Raw genomic sequence first — 19189 nt, 5'->3', positions numbered from 1 at the left:
ATCCTAACCTTCTAAGCTCAAAGAATTGCAAACTGAAGAAATGCAGCTTGACCTTGACCCTTTTAAGACCTTAGCGAATTTCAGTGAATTTGCTTGATTTCTCTTCTCCCGTAGTGCTCCTCTCCCCAAATCTTTACTTTGGATTGTTGTCTGAAGGCAAGTGAACTGTTCCACTTGTCTACAAGATTCTGTGCAAATGAAGCTTTATTTACTCTTCTAAATTTCATGCACGTGGAGATCAAGACCATCTTTTGCCTTTTTGATTACTTTTTGTACTTATCAGCAAACTGGTAATTTTGTGTATGTGCAACAGCTGTTAGTCTTCCAATATTAAAAAAAAATTCTAAGTTATCTCCTCTGTTCCCGATGCTCTTTGTTGCTTTTCACTAAAGATTGCTGTCTTTCAAACTGGTTTCTGTCTGTGAACTTCCTTTTTTTTCCACAAAAAGAGAGTTATGTAATCAGGTTAAGAATATATGATTAAAAGTCAAGACCTCAGAACAACTCTTTGGAGAACATTAGTTGTCACAGAACCCATGACAGAACACTCTCTTTATCTCATCTATATTTCTCAACCAATGATCAATTATTTTAGATAGAAAACTTAAGTAAATGTTTGCTAACCTCTAAGCAGGACTTTATTATTCATGTCTTCTTGAAGCTCTTTTAAACAATAATTATGACCAATCTCCTTGTTCCATTTTTAAAAAAATCTTTAAAACACATTTACTGTACTTTTAAACTTCAAAATAGAAATCTTTTGATTTTTTTTCAACATCTTGACAGTTAAAGTGAAGTATTGAAGAAGCTCAATGAGAAATTCAGATTGCTTGTTGAAGTTTAGGAATTTCAATCTGCTGACTCTTTGAAGGGGGTGAAATCAATTTATTTCAATTGCTGTCTTTATTTGGAAATCACAGTAGTATTGCAGATTTGTAATTTGTAATTTTAAATGCAAAACATTGCTGCCTAGTGCTTTGCTGGAAGAGTGATTCACACTGTTTTGACTTATTCATCTGCATTATTTATGATTTTATTTTGATAATCTGGATCCGTTAGTACCCCTAATTTACCAACTTCTCCCAAGTCTGTTCACAGAAATTTGTCACATTGAGAAGATAAATAGAAATGGATGTAGATTGCTTGCTCCATTGTTCAATAAGTTAATGAGAGATTCGTGTCTATTATAAACCCACTGACTCTTACAGCTACCTGGACTACACCTCTTCACACACTGTTAATTGTAAAATGCCATACCCTTCTTTCAATTTTTCTGTCTTTGCTGCATCTGCTCTCAAGTTGAGGCTTTACATTTCAGAACTATGGAGATGTCCTTAGTTCTCCCTTTAAAGAAAGGGGCTTCCTTTCCTTCACCATCAACGCTGCCCCCAACCGCACCTCTTCCATTTAACACACGTCTGCCCTCACCTCATCCTCCCACCACCCCACTAGGGTTAAGGTTCCTCTTCTCCACACCTACCACCCCACTAGCCTCCACGTCCAGCACACAATTCTCTGTAATTCCTGCCTTTTCTAACAGGATCCCACCACCAAGCACATCTTTCCTGTTCACTCTCCTGACACTTCTTCTTGCAAGCAGAACAAGTGCTACACCTGCCCTACACCTTCTCCATCACTACCATTCGGGGCCCCAAGCAGTTCTTCCAGGTAGGCAACGCTTCACCTGTGAGTCTGTTGAGATCACATACTGTGTCCGATGTTCCAGGTGTGGCCTCCTGTATATCGGTGAGACCCGATGTTGATTGGGAGACTGCTTCGCTGAGCACCATCACTTCATCTGCTAGAAAAAGTGGGATCTCCCAGTGGCCACCCATTTTAATTCCATTTCCCGTTCCTATTCCAACCTGTCAGTCCATGGCCTCCTCTACTGTCACGATGAGGCCACACTCAGGTTGGAGGAGCAATACCTTGTATAACCTGATGGCATGAACATCCGGTAATACCCTCCCCCCTCTCCTTCACCATTCCTGATTCTCCCCCCCACCCACCTTATCTCCCTACCTGCCTATCACCTCCCTTTGGTGCTCATTCCCCCCCTCCCCACCTTTCTTTCTTCCATGGTCTTCTGTCCTGTCGTATCAGATTCCTCCTTCTCTGGCCCTGTATCTCTTTCACAAATCAACTTCCCAGCTCTTTACTTCTGCCCTGTTTCACCTATTACCTTGTGTTTCTTCATCCCCTCCCCCCACCTTCTTACTCTGACCCCTCATCTTTTTTTCCTCCACTCCTGATGAAGGGTCTCGGCCAGAAGCGTCGACTGTACTCTTTTTCCATAGATGCTGCCTGCCCTGCTGAGTTCCTCCAGCATTTTGTGTGTTTTCTCTTGTTTGTGTGCCTCAAGTTCATTTTCTCTCAAGATTTACCCTATTTTCTTATCCCCCCCAAACAAAACTGTCAATCAGCTTCAAGTGTACTCCATAGCTATAACTGAAATGGAGGATTCTAAATGTTTGCAACACTCTGTTTAAAAATTTCTCCTCAATTCACTCCTATTTGTCAACCTCTGTGCCTACTAAGTTGTTGATTCTTAAGGGATGTACATAGATTCTCAGAATCAGAATCAGGTTTATTATCACCGGCATGTGACTTGAAATTTGTTAACTTAGCAGCAGCAGTTCAATGCAATACATAATCTAGCAGAGAGAGAGAAAAAAATAAATAAAATATATAATAAATAAACAAGTAAATCAATTACATATGTTGAATAGATTTTTTAAAAATGTGCATAAAGAGGTTAAGTTAAATGACTTAAGAATTGAATCCCAAACCGCATCAGATAAGGAAATATTTAAATCATGCTCCCAGGCAATTCTAATTTTATGTGCTCGCCATTGCCTTTTGCAGTTTAAGGTTGTACACAGGTCTCATATGTCTAAAACTAAATTATCATGGTTTTACCCTGACATTAGTCCTGTTTGTGATAAGTGTAAAGAGGTGAGGCTTCTCTTATCCATATGTACTGGGCCTGTCCTAGTCTAGAGAAATTTTGGAGAGAAGCTTTTTCAACTCTATCCCATATTCTTAATTGCCACTTGGAATCTAACCCTCTGATTGCTCTTTTTGGCACCTTGGGTGAAGTAGATATGCACTTGAGTCCGGCTAAACGTCGAACATTATCTTTTGCCTCTCTCTTGGCTAGACGGTTAGTTCTTATTAGGTGGAGAGATGCTGCCCCACCCACTCATGCTCAATGGCTTAGTGATATTACGTGCTGCTCAGACCTTGAAAAGATTCATTATTCACTTCTTAATTTGGACATTAAGTTTCATAAGGTGTGGGGACCTTTTCTTGAATACTTTCATAACTCTTTAGATTAAGTTTATCCTTTTTTTGGTACTACAATCCCTTACTTTTAGCTTTTTTTCCTGTAAGTACGGTTTTTTGTTTATTACATTATAATTTTGGTAGTTGACATTATATTTTCTTTTTTATATATATTTACAGCTCTGTGGGGTTGAATGCTCTGATTAATTTTTCTTTTATACATAGAAATGGTTGGCCTAGGGTTTTATAGTGGGAGGATAGGGAGGACACTAATTTTATATGTTTTTATTTTGGGTGCTTTTTTCTTATTGTTATGAATTATATATTGGACACGTTTGTTTTGCACTGTATAACTCTCCACTTTGTTGATGGGTTAAGAAAAAAAATTATAAAAATGTGCAAAAACAGAAATACTGTATATTTTTCTTTTAAAAAAAAAAGTGGGGTAGTGTCTAAAGCTTCAATGTCCATTTAGGAATCGGATGGCAGAGGGGAAGAAGCTATTCCTGAATCGCTGAGTGTGTGCCCTCAGGCTTCTGTATCTACCTGATGGTAACAGTGAGAAAAGGTCATGCCCTGGGTGCTGGAGTTCCTTAATAATGGACACCACTCCCTAAAGATGTCCTGGGTACTTTGTAGGCTTGTATCCAAGCTGGAGCTGACTAGATTTACAACCTTCTGCAGCTTCTATCGGTCCTGTGCAGTAGCCCCTCCATACCAGACAGTGATGCAGCCTGTCAGAATGCTCTCCACGGTACAACTATAGAAGTTTTTGAGTGTATTTGTTGACATGCCAAATCTCTTCAAACTCCTAATAAAGTATAGCCACTGTCTTGCCTTCTTTATGACTACATCAATATGTTGGGACCAGGTTAGATCCTGAGAGATCCTGACACCGAGGAACTTGAAGCTGTTCACTCTCTCCACTTCTGATACCTCTATGAGGATTGTTATGTGCACCTTCGTCTTACCCTTCCTGAAGTCCACAATCAGCTCTTTCGTCTTATTGATGTTGAGTGCCAGGTTGTTGCTGTGGCACCATTCCACTAGTTGGCATATCTCACTCCTGTACACCCTCTCGTCACCACCTGAGATTCTACCAACAATGGTTGTACCATCAGCAAATTTGTAGATTGTATTTGAGCTACGCCTAGCCACACAGTCGTGTATATACAGAATAGAGCAGTGGGCTAAGCACACACCGCTGAGGTGCGCCAGTGTTGATCGTCTGCAAGGTGGATATGTTATCACTAATCCGCACAGACTGTGGTCTTCCGGTTAGGAAGTCGAGTATCCAATTGCAGAGGGAGGTACAGAGACCCAGGTTCTGCAACTTCTCAATCAGGATTGTGGGAATGATGGTATTAAATGCTGAACCGTAGTCTATGAACAGCATTCTGACATAGGTGTTTGTGTTGTCCAGGTGGTCTAAAGCCGTGTGGAGAGCCATTGAGATTGCATCTGCCGTTGACCTATTGCGGTAATGGGTCCAGGTCCTTGCTGAGGCAGGAGTTCAGTCTAGTCTTGACCAGTCCCTCAAAGCATTTCAGCACTGTCAATGTGAGTGCTACCGGGCGATAGACATTAAGGCAGCCCACATTATTCTTCTTAGGCACTGTGCATAATTGTTTCCTTTTTGAAGCAAGTGGGAACTTCTGCCCGTAGCGGTGAGAGTTTGAAAATGTCCTTGAATACTCCTGCTGGTTGGTTGGCACAGGTTTTTAGAGCCTTACCGGTTACTCCATCGGGACTTACTGCCTTGCGAGGGTGCACCCTCTTTATAGACAGTTTAACATCAGCCTCTGAGACAGAGATCACAGGGTCATCAGGTGCAGCAGGGATCTTCACAGATGTAGTTGTGTTCTCCCTTTCAAAGTATGTGTAGAAGGCGTTGAGTTCATCTGGTAGTGAAGCTTCGCTGCCATTCATACTATTGGGTTTTGCTTTGTAGGAATTAATGTCTTGCAGACCCTGCCAGAGTTGCCATGCATCTGATATTACCTCCAACCCCGCTCTAAGTTTTCTCTTCGCCCTTGAAATAGCCCTCCGCAAATCATGCCTGGTTTTCTGGTACAGGCCTGGGTTGCCAGACCTGAATGCCAGCAGACGACGTACCTCCTGGTTCATCTACGGCTTTTGGTTTGGGAATGTACTGTAAATCTTTACAGGCACACACTCATCCACACAGGTTTTAATGAAGTCAGTAACAACTGCAGCATACTCATCCTGATTCAAAGATGAATCCCTGAATGCAGTCCAGTCCACTGATTCAAAGCAGTCCTATAGGCGCTCCTGTACTTGCCTTGTCCAAACTTTCTTGGTCCTCACTACTGGTGCCGCAGTCTTCAGTCTCTGCCTATACTCAGGGATTAGAAGTACAGCCAGGTGATCAGACTTCCTGAAGTGAGGGCGTGGAATAGCATGGTAGGCATTCTTGATGGTGGTGTAGCAATGGTCCAGTGTGTTGTTTCCTCTGGTATTGTAAGTGATCTGTTGATGGTAATTGCTTAGTGATTTTTTTTTCAGGCTGGCCTTGTTAAAATCTCTCAAAATGATGGTGAAGGCGTTAGGGTGCGCTGTTTTGTGCATGTTGATCCCATTGCTCGAATCATCTAAAACCTGTTTGACATTGGCCTGAGGTGGAATATAAACTGCTACCAGAATGACCCCAGAGAACTCCTGTGGTAGGTAAAAAGGACGACACTTTACTGCTATATATTCCAGGCCTGGTGAGCAGAATTGGGACAGCACTGATATATTTGTGCACCAAGAAGAGTTGATCATGAGGCATACTCCTTCACCTCTGCTTTTGAGAGACTCTATAGATCTATCCTGGCGGTGTATAGTAAACCCGTCGATCTGGATTGCTGCATCCGGTACGGAATGGTTTAACCAGGAATCCGTGAAACAAAGGACAGACGCAGTCTCAGGCTACATCCACACTAGACCGGATAAATCCGTAACAGAAGCTTTTTCTCTTCGTTTTGACCCCCCGTCCACACTGAAATGGTGTTTTCCTCCCCCGAAAACGGAGCTTAAATCTGAAAACGCCGGTTGGCCGTTGTAGTGTGTACGGGGTAACCGGCTAATTTTAAAAACACTGTCATGACGTGCCGGAACAAATGGTGGCAGCAGCGCGGCATTTCATTGTTTTCTTAAACACAACCTCCAACACCACAACAGCAATATCTGACAATAGATGTGTAACAGCCTAATGATTGTATGGAAATACAAGATAACACTGGTGCAGACATGTTTTATACATTTAACAAGGTGCTTTATTTGTCATGGTCCCTTCTGGCAATCCCCCACCTTACTATTTACCTCAGGAATTGGGGCTCAATCCCCTCCTTTAATTTCCAGTCATTCCCAGGTTCCACTAACTACACACACCTGCTTTCCATCAGAAAATGCAGGATAAAGACCCTGTGATCACAACAAGAAGCTGTCAGTTCATTGGTCAACTCCAGTGTGAGTAGCTTCGTTTCATGGTCCTTATGACTGTTAGTTCTAAGTCTAGCATCGCTCCTGGATTCTCTCCAAACCCAAGACTTTGTGTAAAGACTCTGTTGGAAACCAATTCCAGGCTCGCTACGGCAATAACGCCTCCTGACTCTGTCCCCGCACCTGTGTTCTGCACTTGGGTTCGTCCACCGCCACGCTCGTATAACATTATAAATGTATTGCTTGTGCAAACATTCAATAGGTGCAATTGTCACTTTTGCCCAGTAACTCGTTTTATTGCACGTGTTAAATACAGCAAAATAATATGCAAAGACCTGGCAAAAGTAAAGGCAAACAATTGCATTTAGTTGTAGCTGTCGTCCCTTTCATCGGTGAAGAGACTATGGCCGTAGGAAATGTTTCTAGACAAACGCGCACCAAGTCTTTCGTTTGGCAATTTCCTTTTAAGTTTTCCAAGTCTGTAACTGGACAAACGCGCGCCAAGTATACCGTTTCCTCTTCGCTTGTTTTCTGTGTGTCCTGCGCATGCCCAGTAGGAGGAGATTCGCCCAAATATCCGTTCTAATGTGGACAGAGGTACTTTGAAAATGCCTGGTGTGGATGCCTATCATTTTTACGCGAAACCGGCGTTTTCAAAATTATCCGGTCTAGTGTCAACGTAGCCTCAGCAAAATAATGTCAGCTTCGTCAATGAGATTATACCTCTTCAAAATTTCATTGTGTATAGGCCAGTCTTGTTCAACCTCTCTTCCTTCATTAAATCTACTCAATTCAGAAATCTACTGGATGAATTAAGAGTCCTAGCTCCAAGGAAAATGTATTATCTTCAGGTGCAATGGCAATGTTGTTACACAGCACTCCAAAGGTGATCCTGTTGAAACCCTGCACAATTGTTAAAAGACATTAAGTGTATTTTTAAACTCCCTTGCAGTCAAGATCATGTACCAGTTCCATCTCAGTTAGATCATTACAAGACAGTACATGCACATAAAATAACATGGGAGTAGTTCCATAGGCTCATGATGTCTAATCCAGCCATGACATAGGCGGATTGAGGTAGTTTAGATTTACACACGGTCCATTTTCCTCTATTCCTTATCTAACTGCTGCTTAAGCATTGCCATTCTATCTGCTGCTGCCACTTCCCTGCAGTGTGTTCCAGGTACAGACCAAATTCTGTGTTTTTAAAAAGCAGAGAAAGAAAAGTTACCTCAATTTTCCTTTAAATATTCCCTGTTCAGTATAAATCAATGCCCTCCAGTATTTGACATTTCAATCCTGGGAAAAGACCATCTATCCTATTTATAACTCTCATTTTATATAATTCTCTTAGATTGCTCTTCAGCTGGCTGCACTCCAGCAAAAACAATTAAAGTTTGCCCATTTTCCTTATAGCTAACAGTCTCCAATCCAAGCAGTGTCCTGGTGAATTTCTTCTGCAGCCTTTCCAAAACCTTCACCTCCTTCCTGCTTGTACTCAATTTGTCTCCCTGCATGCACTTCCTCTGTAACACTGTGTTCTGGGTTGTTTTCCTTTTTTCTACCTCGATGTTAGAATGATCTGTCTGAATGGCAAACAAAAGCTTTTTGCTGTTTCTTGGTAAGTGTGATAATATAGCAATGATAATGCGACAATCAGAAATGGGTACAATACTCTGAATGTGGAACAACCAAAATAGAAAATTTAAAAAAGAGAATGGTTTGATCCAACTCCACTTGATTATTTTCCCAAGAGTTGGGATGTTGGCTGAGTGTCTATCGTTATCAGTGACAATTTTTTCAGTTTCTTTATCATAGGGTGTTTCTGTATTTAAGGCACTTAATGTGTGCAAGTTGCTGTAAATGATTGAACATATCATTCAAGCTTTAGGATTACTTGTCCAGTAACTTAATATTTTATGATGCTATTTACTTGACATTTTGTGTGAATAAGAAAAAAATACTGATCAAATTACAGTCGGCCCTCCACATCAGCGAGGGATTGGTTCCGGGACCCCTTGCGGATACCAAAAAAGTGGACGCTCAAGTCCCTTATTCAACCTGTTTAAATGCGGTGGACATTAGGACCCGGCGGCGGAGCTCTGAATCCACAGTGTTTCTGTTCGCGAAAATAATCATGATCACGATTTAAAATAAAGTGGAAATAATAAAGCAATTGGAAAGAGGTGAAACGCCGTCGGTCATTGGAAGAGCGTTAGACTACAGTTGGTCAACGATCCGAACAATTTTAAAGGACAAAGTGTCAAAGGCCCTGCCTGATTTAAGCTACAATTATTACTAAGCAACACAGTGGTTTAATTATTGGGTTTTGGGGTTTTGGGTTTTTGATCCTCGACATCAACCCGGCATGGATGGAGAATGCGCTCGGGAGCGGTCTGTCACTGATTCGAACTCGGGAACTTTCATTCCTGTTTCTTAAGTGCTTTATATGCATAGAAAGGTAAAATATATACTATATACTAAGACAAACGTTGGACTAACTGACTCTAAATAATACCGGATGTACCTGTTCCGACTTACTTAGTAAGAGAACTTCTGTTTTTTTTTCCGATTCCCGATCCATGATATCCTACGCACATCCTCCTGTATACTTTAAATCATCTCTCGATTACTTATAATACCTAATACAATGTAAATACTATGTAAAATAGTTGTTATACTGCATTGTTTAGGGAATAGTGACAAGAAAAAAAAGTCTGTACATGTTCAAACAACAAGTGCTGGAAGAGCACTTCTGGGTTTTCTCGATTCGCCGTTGGTTGAATTCGCGTATGTGGAACTCGCGGATAAGGAGGGCCGACTGTATTACTTTGAGCAATTAACACTTTCAGAATTTAAGAAACTTCTGAACCTTCTGACTTAGATTTTAGCAATTCATAAAAAGGCTTCTGATTTCCATATCCTTTGTTAGAACTGCATGAATATTTGTTATATTATTGTATCTGATTGCTCAGAACTATTTGATTAGTCTACAATCAGTCTCAAACTTGCGGATTTAGATAATCAATCAGTATCTATCAGAACCACTGGCTCTGATAGCTGTTTTGACTACATCTCACCCACACTTCTTCCTTTTAAGGATTTCATTTCTTTGTTTCTTCATATCTGCTCTAAAGGTATTTCCACATCAATGCCTTCGAGATATTTTCTTTTGTACTTAAATTGTGGCCTCCCTTCTGCCATTGGTTGGTTCTCAGCCTCAAATCCTCTATGTTCTGTATTTCTACTAAAACATCACCCTCCTGGTCGTAGTAAGGTTCCCCATGTTCTCCGCCTTCCATTCCAACAATATTCTCATTGAGCTCCATAATTTTCACCACCTTCAGTGGGATTCCACCACTAGACCCAATTCCTGAATTTCAGCATTCCCATGTAGTAAAAAGCAGCGCAACACATGCCCATTATCTCTTCATTTTCCACAATGCAGATGAATCAGCAGTTCAGGTGCATTTCCATTCTACGTTGAATTATTTTCTCACCACGTGGTCTATATTCTGGAGAAATTAGTCAGATTAGATGACCAATTATTAGATGGAAAGGTGATGCTGAGTTCCAAATCACCTATCCCTTGAAATTTACCTTCCACACTCATTCTCTTCCCCGTGTCCTTGGCTTCCTTTATTTTTCAGTGACGCCTAACGTAAGCTAGAAAAACAGTACTTCACTTTCATCTGGGTGAATTGCAGTCCTCCGATCTTCTTATTAAGTTTAACACTTTGAGGTAACCACTCTTGTTTCTCCACACACATATGGTTATACTTGTGTTTCAATTTGTTTCTATTTTCCACTTTCTGTGTCTTAACTGCCGTTTTTTAAAGTATTTGTGACATTGACAATTTTGGTCTGCATTTTATTCCTCTGCTCTCCAAGGTTCCTCTCTCTGCAACTTAAAATCTACTTGATTTCACATTTTTTCCAATTCTTTTGGAGGTTGTTGACCAGTTTCTCACCACATGGTTATGCTTGACCTGCTGAATGTTTCCAGCATCTGTAACATTTTTAATCTGAATGTACCACTCCATATATGATCTAATCAATGCCTTCTACCAAGTAATTTCAGCTTTTTTTTGAAAATATCTGCATTTCCAACTTTAAACATTTATTTACCTTTGCCCCACATTCAGCTTTTGATTGTAGATTTAATGTATTGCATTTCATTTTATCCAGCACAATATATTCCCTTTCCCATAGTGGAACCTTGATATTCTACTAATTTGTATCATTCTGGGTTCTTCCCCGTAATTTGCCACATCTTATGGGTGTCTGGACGTGCGTTTGATTCATGTAAACTGAAAAATAAGAACTTGCAGCTTTTCCATTAAACACATCATTCCCATTGCCCCAAACAAAAGAGAGAGTGCGGATTCTGGAAATCCAGAGTAGCACATGAAATGCTGGAGCTCAGTAGGTCAGGGAACATCTATAAGCAGAGGAATAAACAGTTGACATTTTGGGCCGAGACCCTTTATCAGTGTGTTATGCTCTGTCAGTATGCAGATTATTTATTTGCTTTCTGTTCTCTGGACTTGGATCTGCTGCCTTTGATGTATGTCTCTCCATTATTGTAACAAACCTAAAATGCTCTAAGTTATCTTCAAAAATCTTTATAAGCAATAATGACAATTCATTTTACACAAAATTTGCACTTCAAAAATTCATAATAGATGCAAAACCTAATCGTAGCATTGAGAAGTCAGGAAAAGCATTGGGTAAGTACATGTTCTTCATGCAGATATTTTGTGGATTATCTTGCAACAATAAAAATATCAAATACCTTGCACACCTTGCCTTTTGCTTTCAAAGTTAATCAGTTCCTTACTTGATCAAAACAAACTGAATACAGGCACTACTTTGTCTACAGTAATGAATCTTAATACAGTATGACCATCCCCTATTTTTATCTATTAACTACAATAATAATTATTGCTGTGAATATTTTTGGATTTAACTTTTTTCCCCTTTGTATTATTATTTCACCCTTTTTGATTTGTTTGCTGATTCCCTGAGTCAACTTGGCAGATTTGCACCATTACACACAACAATGATCCAGTCATATTTTTGTCTTGCCTTTTGTGGAACAGTCCTTGTTCCAAACCTTTTCTGATTTTACTCTCCAGCTACTCCATTATATTAGTGACTGCTTTGTTGCTGCTTCCTGCACCTGTGTAGAAGTTGTTAATCTTTATCTCCTTTGGCACCAACTTCAACTCCTGTCTTTTAAAAAAAAACACTGGGACCAGAGACAGTACTTTGGATTTCATCTCAGGAGATAAACTGTCCAAAGACATTTACTTTCTTCTGCATAGACTATATCACTTTCCCACCCTGTCTCTTGAAAGGATACCACTCCTTCTTCTCAGTCCCTCAGTCTCTGCTACATCTGCTCTCAAGATGAGGCCTTCCATTCTAGGATATCTGGAGTGTCCTCCTTTTTCCAGAAATGTAGCTTCCCTTCCACTATGGTTAATGGAACTGCTTTTTGTTTGCATCTCCTCCATTTCCCACACTTCTGCTCTCAAATCAATCTCTCCAAGCACAACAGGGATTGAGTTCCACCAGCTGCAATGAGATCTCATCACTAGCCATGTCCTTCTCTTCCCATCCGTTTGCTTTTACTCCCTGATCTGCTTATCCCTCCCCAGTCACCCACTCCATCCTGACCCTTGGCATTTTCATCTGCAAATGCAGAAGGTGCGGCACTTGTTCCTACATTTCTGCCCTCATCCAAGGACCTAAAGAACCGTTTCTTGGAAAGGCTAATTCCAATTTCCTGCATTCAGCCTGTACCCTTCCATGTAGTTATCAAACTGTCTCTTGGATGATCCTATTGCAGCGGTCCCCAACCACCAGGCCGTGGACCGGTACCAGGCCGCAAAGCATGTACTACTGGGCCGCGAGGAAACGATATGATTTGGCGATATGAGTCAGCTGCACCTTTCCTCATTCCCTGTCAAGCCCACTGTTGATCCATTACGCATGCAAGGTCATTACCCACGCTTCATCCGTGTCAGCGTGGGAAGGAGATCGACTCCACGAGCTTGCAAATGACGGTGGACAGAAAAGTATGTTTGATATAACATCTCTGCCGGTATTCTGGATCAAATTCAAGGCTAAATATCCTGAGATAGCCACGAAAGCACTGAAAACATTGCTTCCATATCCAACATTTTTCTGCGAAGTGGAGTTTTCTGCAATGAATGCAACGAAAACTAAGTTGTGGAATAGACTGGACATAAGGAACCCCATTTGAGTATCGCTGTCTCCCATCACCCCTCAATAGGACCGCCTTGTTGCAGGAAAACAAGCCCAGGGCTCCCACTGATTCAGCGATATTGGTGTGTTGCAATAATTTTATATGTTCATACGGGGAAAATATGTGCTGTGTGTTTAATATCCAAATGTTACTTAAAATGTTATGACATTCTTGACTTACTTATATAACCATATAACAATTACAGCACGGAAACAGGCCATCTCTGCCCTTCTAGTCCGTGCTGAATGCTACTCTCACCTAGTCCCACTGACCTGCACTCAGCCCATAACCCTCCATTCCTTTCCTGTCCATATACCTATCCAATTTTTCTTTAAACGATAATATCGAACCTGCTTCTGCCTCTTCTACTGGAAGTTCATTCAACACTTACTTCAAGCTCCCCTGTCCTCCCCTGATAATTGACTTATCACTATGTTCATGCAAGGAAAATATGTGCTGTGCGTTTAATATTAAATTTGTTAGAGAAACTCTTTTAGAAACGAAATTGAGTGTATTAGCCACTTATCACCTATATTCTGGTCGTGATTAACAACCCCCCCCCCGAACAGAATCGCCAAAAACGATTTGCAGGGGAAAAAATCGGCAGGTACACGGTCATGCATGCGCACTGGTGCCCGCGCAAGGCTTCATGGTCATTGTAGTCTTTTCTGGGTAAAGACAACGTATTTGACTGCTGCTTTTGTCCGTTGGAAACCCTACCCCCCCACCCCCAAGTCGGCCGGTCCGCAGTGCGAAAAAGGTTGTGGACCCCTGTCCTATTGTACTTGCCTCAATCACTTCCTCTGGCAGCTTGCTCCATGTACTTACCACCCTCTATGGAAATGTTGGCCCAAATGCTTCTTCAGATATGTCAATGGCACCTTCGTAGTGTGGCCTCATGGACTCCAGGCACTCCCAACAGTTCTATGACCATCTGAACAGCATATATCCAAACATTCAATTTATGATGGAGATGGAGAAGAATGGTTTCCTCCTATTCCTGGACATTCTAATATGATGGACACCAGACTGTAGCTTCAGGCATGGCATCCACCAGAAGCCTACTCACACAGACTTGTACCTCGTCAGTAGTAGTGACCATCATATTTCCCAGTGTGGAGGAGTTCTTTCTACTTCAATTAATCCTACGAAAACTATTTCAGACCCAGAAAGTCTCCATGAGGAAATAAGATAATTATGTACAACATTCCTACAGCATGGCTACAAGTTGAAGGAAATCAATCGGGCTCTTAAAAGGGCCAATAGAAAAAACCAAGAAAGTTAACAACAAGGAGGAACCCATCACTGCCGTCAGTCTTCCCTATATTTCAAAGGATTGCTAAGATCCTGAAGAAATACCGGATTAATACTACCCACAAACCTGTAAGGAAGCTCAAATCCCAGTGCATGCGGGTCAAAGACGACCTGGAATTCGGGAGAACTGGTTTTTACAGGATTCCCTGTGAATGTGGAGTAGCGTATATTGGCCAGATGGATCACAAGGTGGAAACCTGCATCAAGAAGCATAGGAGGTGTTTGCGTTTGGGTTAATCAGAGAAATCAGTGGTAGCAGAACTGACCACAGGATTGACTTCGAAGGCATAAAACTACTGTGCCATGCCAATGGCTTTTGAGACCACCTGGTGAAGGAAGACATTGAAATAAAAATTTTATCAAAGACAAAGGTTTCGCTCTAAGTAAGAACTGTAATGCATTTTTAAACAAGATGGGACAGCGGAAACCTGATTACAGGTGTCCCTGCTTTTCGAACGTTCGCTTTACAAAACCTCACTGTTACGAAAGACCTACATTAGTTCCCTGTTTTCGCTAACAGAAGGTGTTTTCACTGTTACGAGAAAAGGCAGTGCGCGGAAAAGGCAGCACGTGATAAAAAGCAGCGCGCGCCCCAAGAAGCCACTGTCCCCCAGATTCGGAACTGCATTCTAGTCGGCATTGCTTAAACACGTGCCTGTGAGCATCCGTTAGCAAGATGAGTTCTAAGGTATCCGAAAAGCCTAAAAGAGCTCGTAAGGGTGTTACACTTAGCGTAAAAATAGACATAATTGAGCGTTTCGATCGTGGTGAACGAAGCAAGGACAAAGTGAGTTTGGCTGATGGAAGTTGACGAAGATGATGTTGAAGAGGTTTTGGCATCCCATGACCAAGAATTGATAGATGAAGAGCTGATGCAATTGGAAGAGGAAAGGATAACAATCGAAACCGAATGCAGTAGCCAACGGACCGAAAGTGAAGTTGTCCAGGAACTGAACATGAAGCCACTGCGTCAGATTTTCGCTGCAATGATAAAGTACGACTTTAATTCTGAAAGGGTATGGCAGTTTAGGGCATATTTGCAAGATGGTTTGAGTGCTTACAAAGAACTGTATGATAGAAAAATGCGCGAGGCTCAGCAGTCAAGCATACTGTTGTTTTTCAAGCCTTCCACATCAGCCACAGCAGACAACGAACCTCGATCTTTGACATCGAGGCAGGTAGACATAGAAGAGGATGCCCTGCCTGCCCTAATGGAAACAGATGACGATGAGATGACACCCCAGTGTCCCACCATCCCAACCCCCAGGCCGTGGACAGATACCGATTCGTGGAGAATGCAGCGGGAGGCACACAGCACATCTTTAAGAAAAAAGCCAAAATAAACATGCTAATTAATTAGGTGCCGCCCGGCACATAATTGTCGGCCCAGATCAGAGGCGATTGTCAATTGCATCGCCTCTGATCTGGGCCGACAATTTCGTGCCGGGCGACACCTAATTAATTAGCATGTTTATTTCGGCTTTTTTCTTAAAGATGTGCCGTGTGCCTCCCGGCTACCACTGTACCCCTGCATTCTTCGCGGATCGATATCGGTTCGCTGCCCAGAGGGTGGGGGCCACTGTACCACCTCAACTTCCGACGACTCAGCCTAACACACCATCATCAGTGTGCTCAGCGCTGTCTTCCGGATTCCCGTAAGTGATACTACTCTGTACATACATTATTTCTACTTTATATAGGCTGTGTATTTTTATGGGTTATTTGGTATGATTTGGCAGCTTCATAACTTAAAGGTTACTGGAGAAGGTGTTTTTGCCAGCAGCGCTTGTGCCGTGTTTTTGCCGATGGCGCTTGCGTGAGATTTTCGCTAAATGATTGTGGAAAAGTATTTCTACTTTATATAGGCTGTGTATTTATCATATCATTCCTGCTTTTACTATATGTTACTGTTATTTTAGATTTTATGTGTTATTTGGCATGATTTGGTAGGTTATTTTTGGGTCTGCAAACTCTCACAAAATTTTCCCATATAAATAAATGGTAATTGCTTCTTCACTTTACGACATTCCGGCTTACGAACCGTTTCATAGGAACGCTCTACCTTCAGATGGCAGGGGAAACCTGTATGGCAGAAACTTAGTCTGTGCTTCTTGCTTGACTTTATATGGCTTTGATTCAGTAGAAAGATGGTGTTCTGCCATAAAACAGCAATTGAAAATGTATTTTTCAGGTTGTTCAGTTTGGGATTTTTGCTCACAAATTTTATACAGTTTCTAGCATTCAAGCAGGTAACAGCTTCAAACAAAAGCAATGAGATATTTGCAACTGATGGGGTTACTTTGAGTATCAAACCCATCTCCTGGTAGATTGCAAAATGGGCTTGTTTCAATTCCATATTTTGTTTAAAAAAAAATAATGAATTATGGAATCAACAACAACATTTTTATGCACACATTCTTTCTCTCACTCTCCTTTTTCTCCCTCTGTCCCTCTGAATATACCTCTTGCCCATCCTCTGGGTCACCCCCCCCCCCCGTCTTTCTCCCTAGGCCTCCTGTCCCATGATCCTCTCGTATCCCCGTTTGCCTATCACCTGTCCAGCTCTCGGCTCTATCCCTCCCCCTCCTGTCTTCTCCTATCATTTTGCATCTCCCCCTCCCCCTCCAGCTTTCAAATCCCTTACTCACTCTTCCTTCAGTTAGTCCTGACGAAGGGTCTCGGCCTGAAACGTCGACTGCGCCTCTTCCTATAGATGCTGCTTGGCCTGCTGCTTCACCAGCAACTTTGATGTATGTTGCTTGAATTATGGAATCAACCTTGAAAGAAGGAAAAAATAATGCCAGCCTTTATTACTGTCCTCAAATTTGATTACCCTTAAAATTGGGTAAGTAGTTTGAAGGTTACAGAGCAGCTTCAACATCTAACTTATCTGTACATATGTGTATCACATCAGCCCTTGACAAATTCAGATCTTTTCCAAGCAGTGTTGCTAGAAAGAGGGAATGACATCCCTTCACAATGGATGCCATTTATTGTAGGGCAACTGTGCACATTATTTTCAAAAAATGTCTGACAAATACATGCTACAAACTGTCATGTTTCTGCTGAAGGAACTACTCTGAAATAAGTTGCTAACTGGTCCATTTGATTGATTTAATACATTCCGGGTGTGACATCTGTACTCTCTTTTTCCCATGTTGTTTGCAGATGGATTGTAGACATGGAAGGCGCTCCTGGCACGTTATATGAAGGGGAGAAATTTCAGCTTCTCTTCAAGTTCAGCAGTCGTTATCCTTTCGATTCACCTCAGGTAATACTTGTATGCAGACAGATCAAGATGACTGCAATTTTATTTCTGTAAGTGTATGCTTAACTATCTGATGGATGGTGGTAAAGTTCATATAAATCTACAGTTTCATTTTATTGCTTATGCCATAAAAAAGAATCATAAATATTGATACCAAGTGACCAGTGAACATAGAACAAAGAAATCTACAGTACATTACAGGCCCTTTGGCCCACAATGTTGTGACAACTATGTAACCTATTCTGGAAACTGCCTTGAATTTTCCTACCTCTTAGCCCTCTATTTTTCTAAGCTGCATGTACCTATCTCTCTGGCTATCCATCCCATAGGATGATGATGGTTCCTTTCAGTCAGTTAGTGGGCTTTGATATGTGTGTCCTGGAGTGGCTGTACAGGCCGATCCTTGACAGACACTGCTTGCCACATACTTGGCAAGTGAGGCCTGGAGGGGCAGCAGGGGCAGAAGCTCTGTTGTGGCGCTTCCTGTACCTTTCCTCTATTGCCTCGTTGAGCTCGTTCTCAGCAGCGTCCACACCTTTTCTGATGGCGTCCCTCTACTGTGCGCGATCTTAAACCAGATCCTCCCATGTTGATGGGGCAATGTCAGCTTTCTTGAGGCTCCTGTGCAGAACTTCCTTGTACTGTAGTCGCTGGTCTCCTCATTTTCGGGTACCACTGGACAGTTAACCATACAAGATGTTGGGCAGTCTTCCGTCAGGCACTCTGAAAACATTTCCTGCCCAGCGCAGTTGGGCTGACATCACCAAGGTTGAAACTGCTGGCATTCCAGCTCGAGAGAGGACCCTTGGTATTGGAGACCTTGTCTCGCCAGGTGATCTTCATCAGAGAGCGTAGGTGACGCTGCTGCAGTTGGACAAGCTGGCGTAAGTGTCTCTGATATGGGCACCATGTCTCACATCCGTATAACAAGGTTGATATGACAACAGCCCTGTATACCTTGCACTTGGTGGCCAACCTGATGTTCTGTGACCAAACTCGATCTTTCAACTGACCAAAGGCAAAGCAGGCTTTTCTGGTTCTTGACTCAATCTCTGCATCCAGAGAAGCTGAGGATGTTATTATGCTGCCCAGGTAGCAAAACTTGTTGACAGTGAGACGAGTGTTGTCAATCCGAAGCTTTTGGCTGCACTGACAAAGCGACTGGTGATCTCCTGTAAGTCTTCGAGAGAGTGGGCAACCAGTGCACAGTCATCAGCAAACTGTAGCTCATGCGCCACAATGTCCCTGACTTTTGTTTTTGCTCTCAGTCTTGTGAGGTTGAGGAGCCCGCCATCAGCCCTCGTTTGTAGGAAGACCCCTGACTTCAGGTCTGATGTGGCATCCTGAAGAACAGCAGCGAAGAATAGTCTAAACAGAGCAGGAGCTGTCTTACTCTGTTGCTGATGGGAAATGGGTCTGACAACTCACCACACATGCTGATGTGGCCTTCCATGCCTTCGTGGAACTGACGGATGATGTTGGTTCTTGTATTTCAGTATTTTAGGGTCAAGGAGGAGAGCCAACAAATAAAATGCTACATATTTTGTTGACATTGGGCACGTATTTAAACAATCTTATCAACATTTGTCTGATGCCTTTATTCA

The 19189-nt window shown here is 42.0% G+C and overlaps 1 protein-coding gene across 2 annotated transcripts in view; it reads left to right on the top strand.

Annotated features, from left to right (window-relative positions):
- The window catches only part of ube2wb (ubiquitin conjugating enzyme E2 Wb), an 80050-nt gene that overhangs the window by 9245 nt on the left and 51616 nt on the right, over positions 1 to 19189 (top strand). For both annotated transcript variants that reach the window (XM_063065164.1, XM_063065154.1), the window contains exon 3: positions 17486 to 17588. In XM_063065164.1, the coding sequence (XP_062921234.1) occupies positions 17486 to 17588 (103 nt within the window). The remainder of the gene's footprint in view (positions 1 to 17485; positions 17589 to 19189) is intronic.

This window comes from Mobula hypostoma, chromosome 1, assembly GCF_963921235.1.
Source record: "Mobula hypostoma chromosome 1, sMobHyp1.1, whole genome shotgun sequence".
Taxonomy (NCBI): Eukaryota; Metazoa; Chordata; class Chondrichthyes; order Myliobatiformes; family Myliobatidae; genus Mobula; species Mobula hypostoma.
Note: the sequence above shows the minus strand (reverse complement) of the source record. Positions and strands in the feature narration are given on the sequence as shown.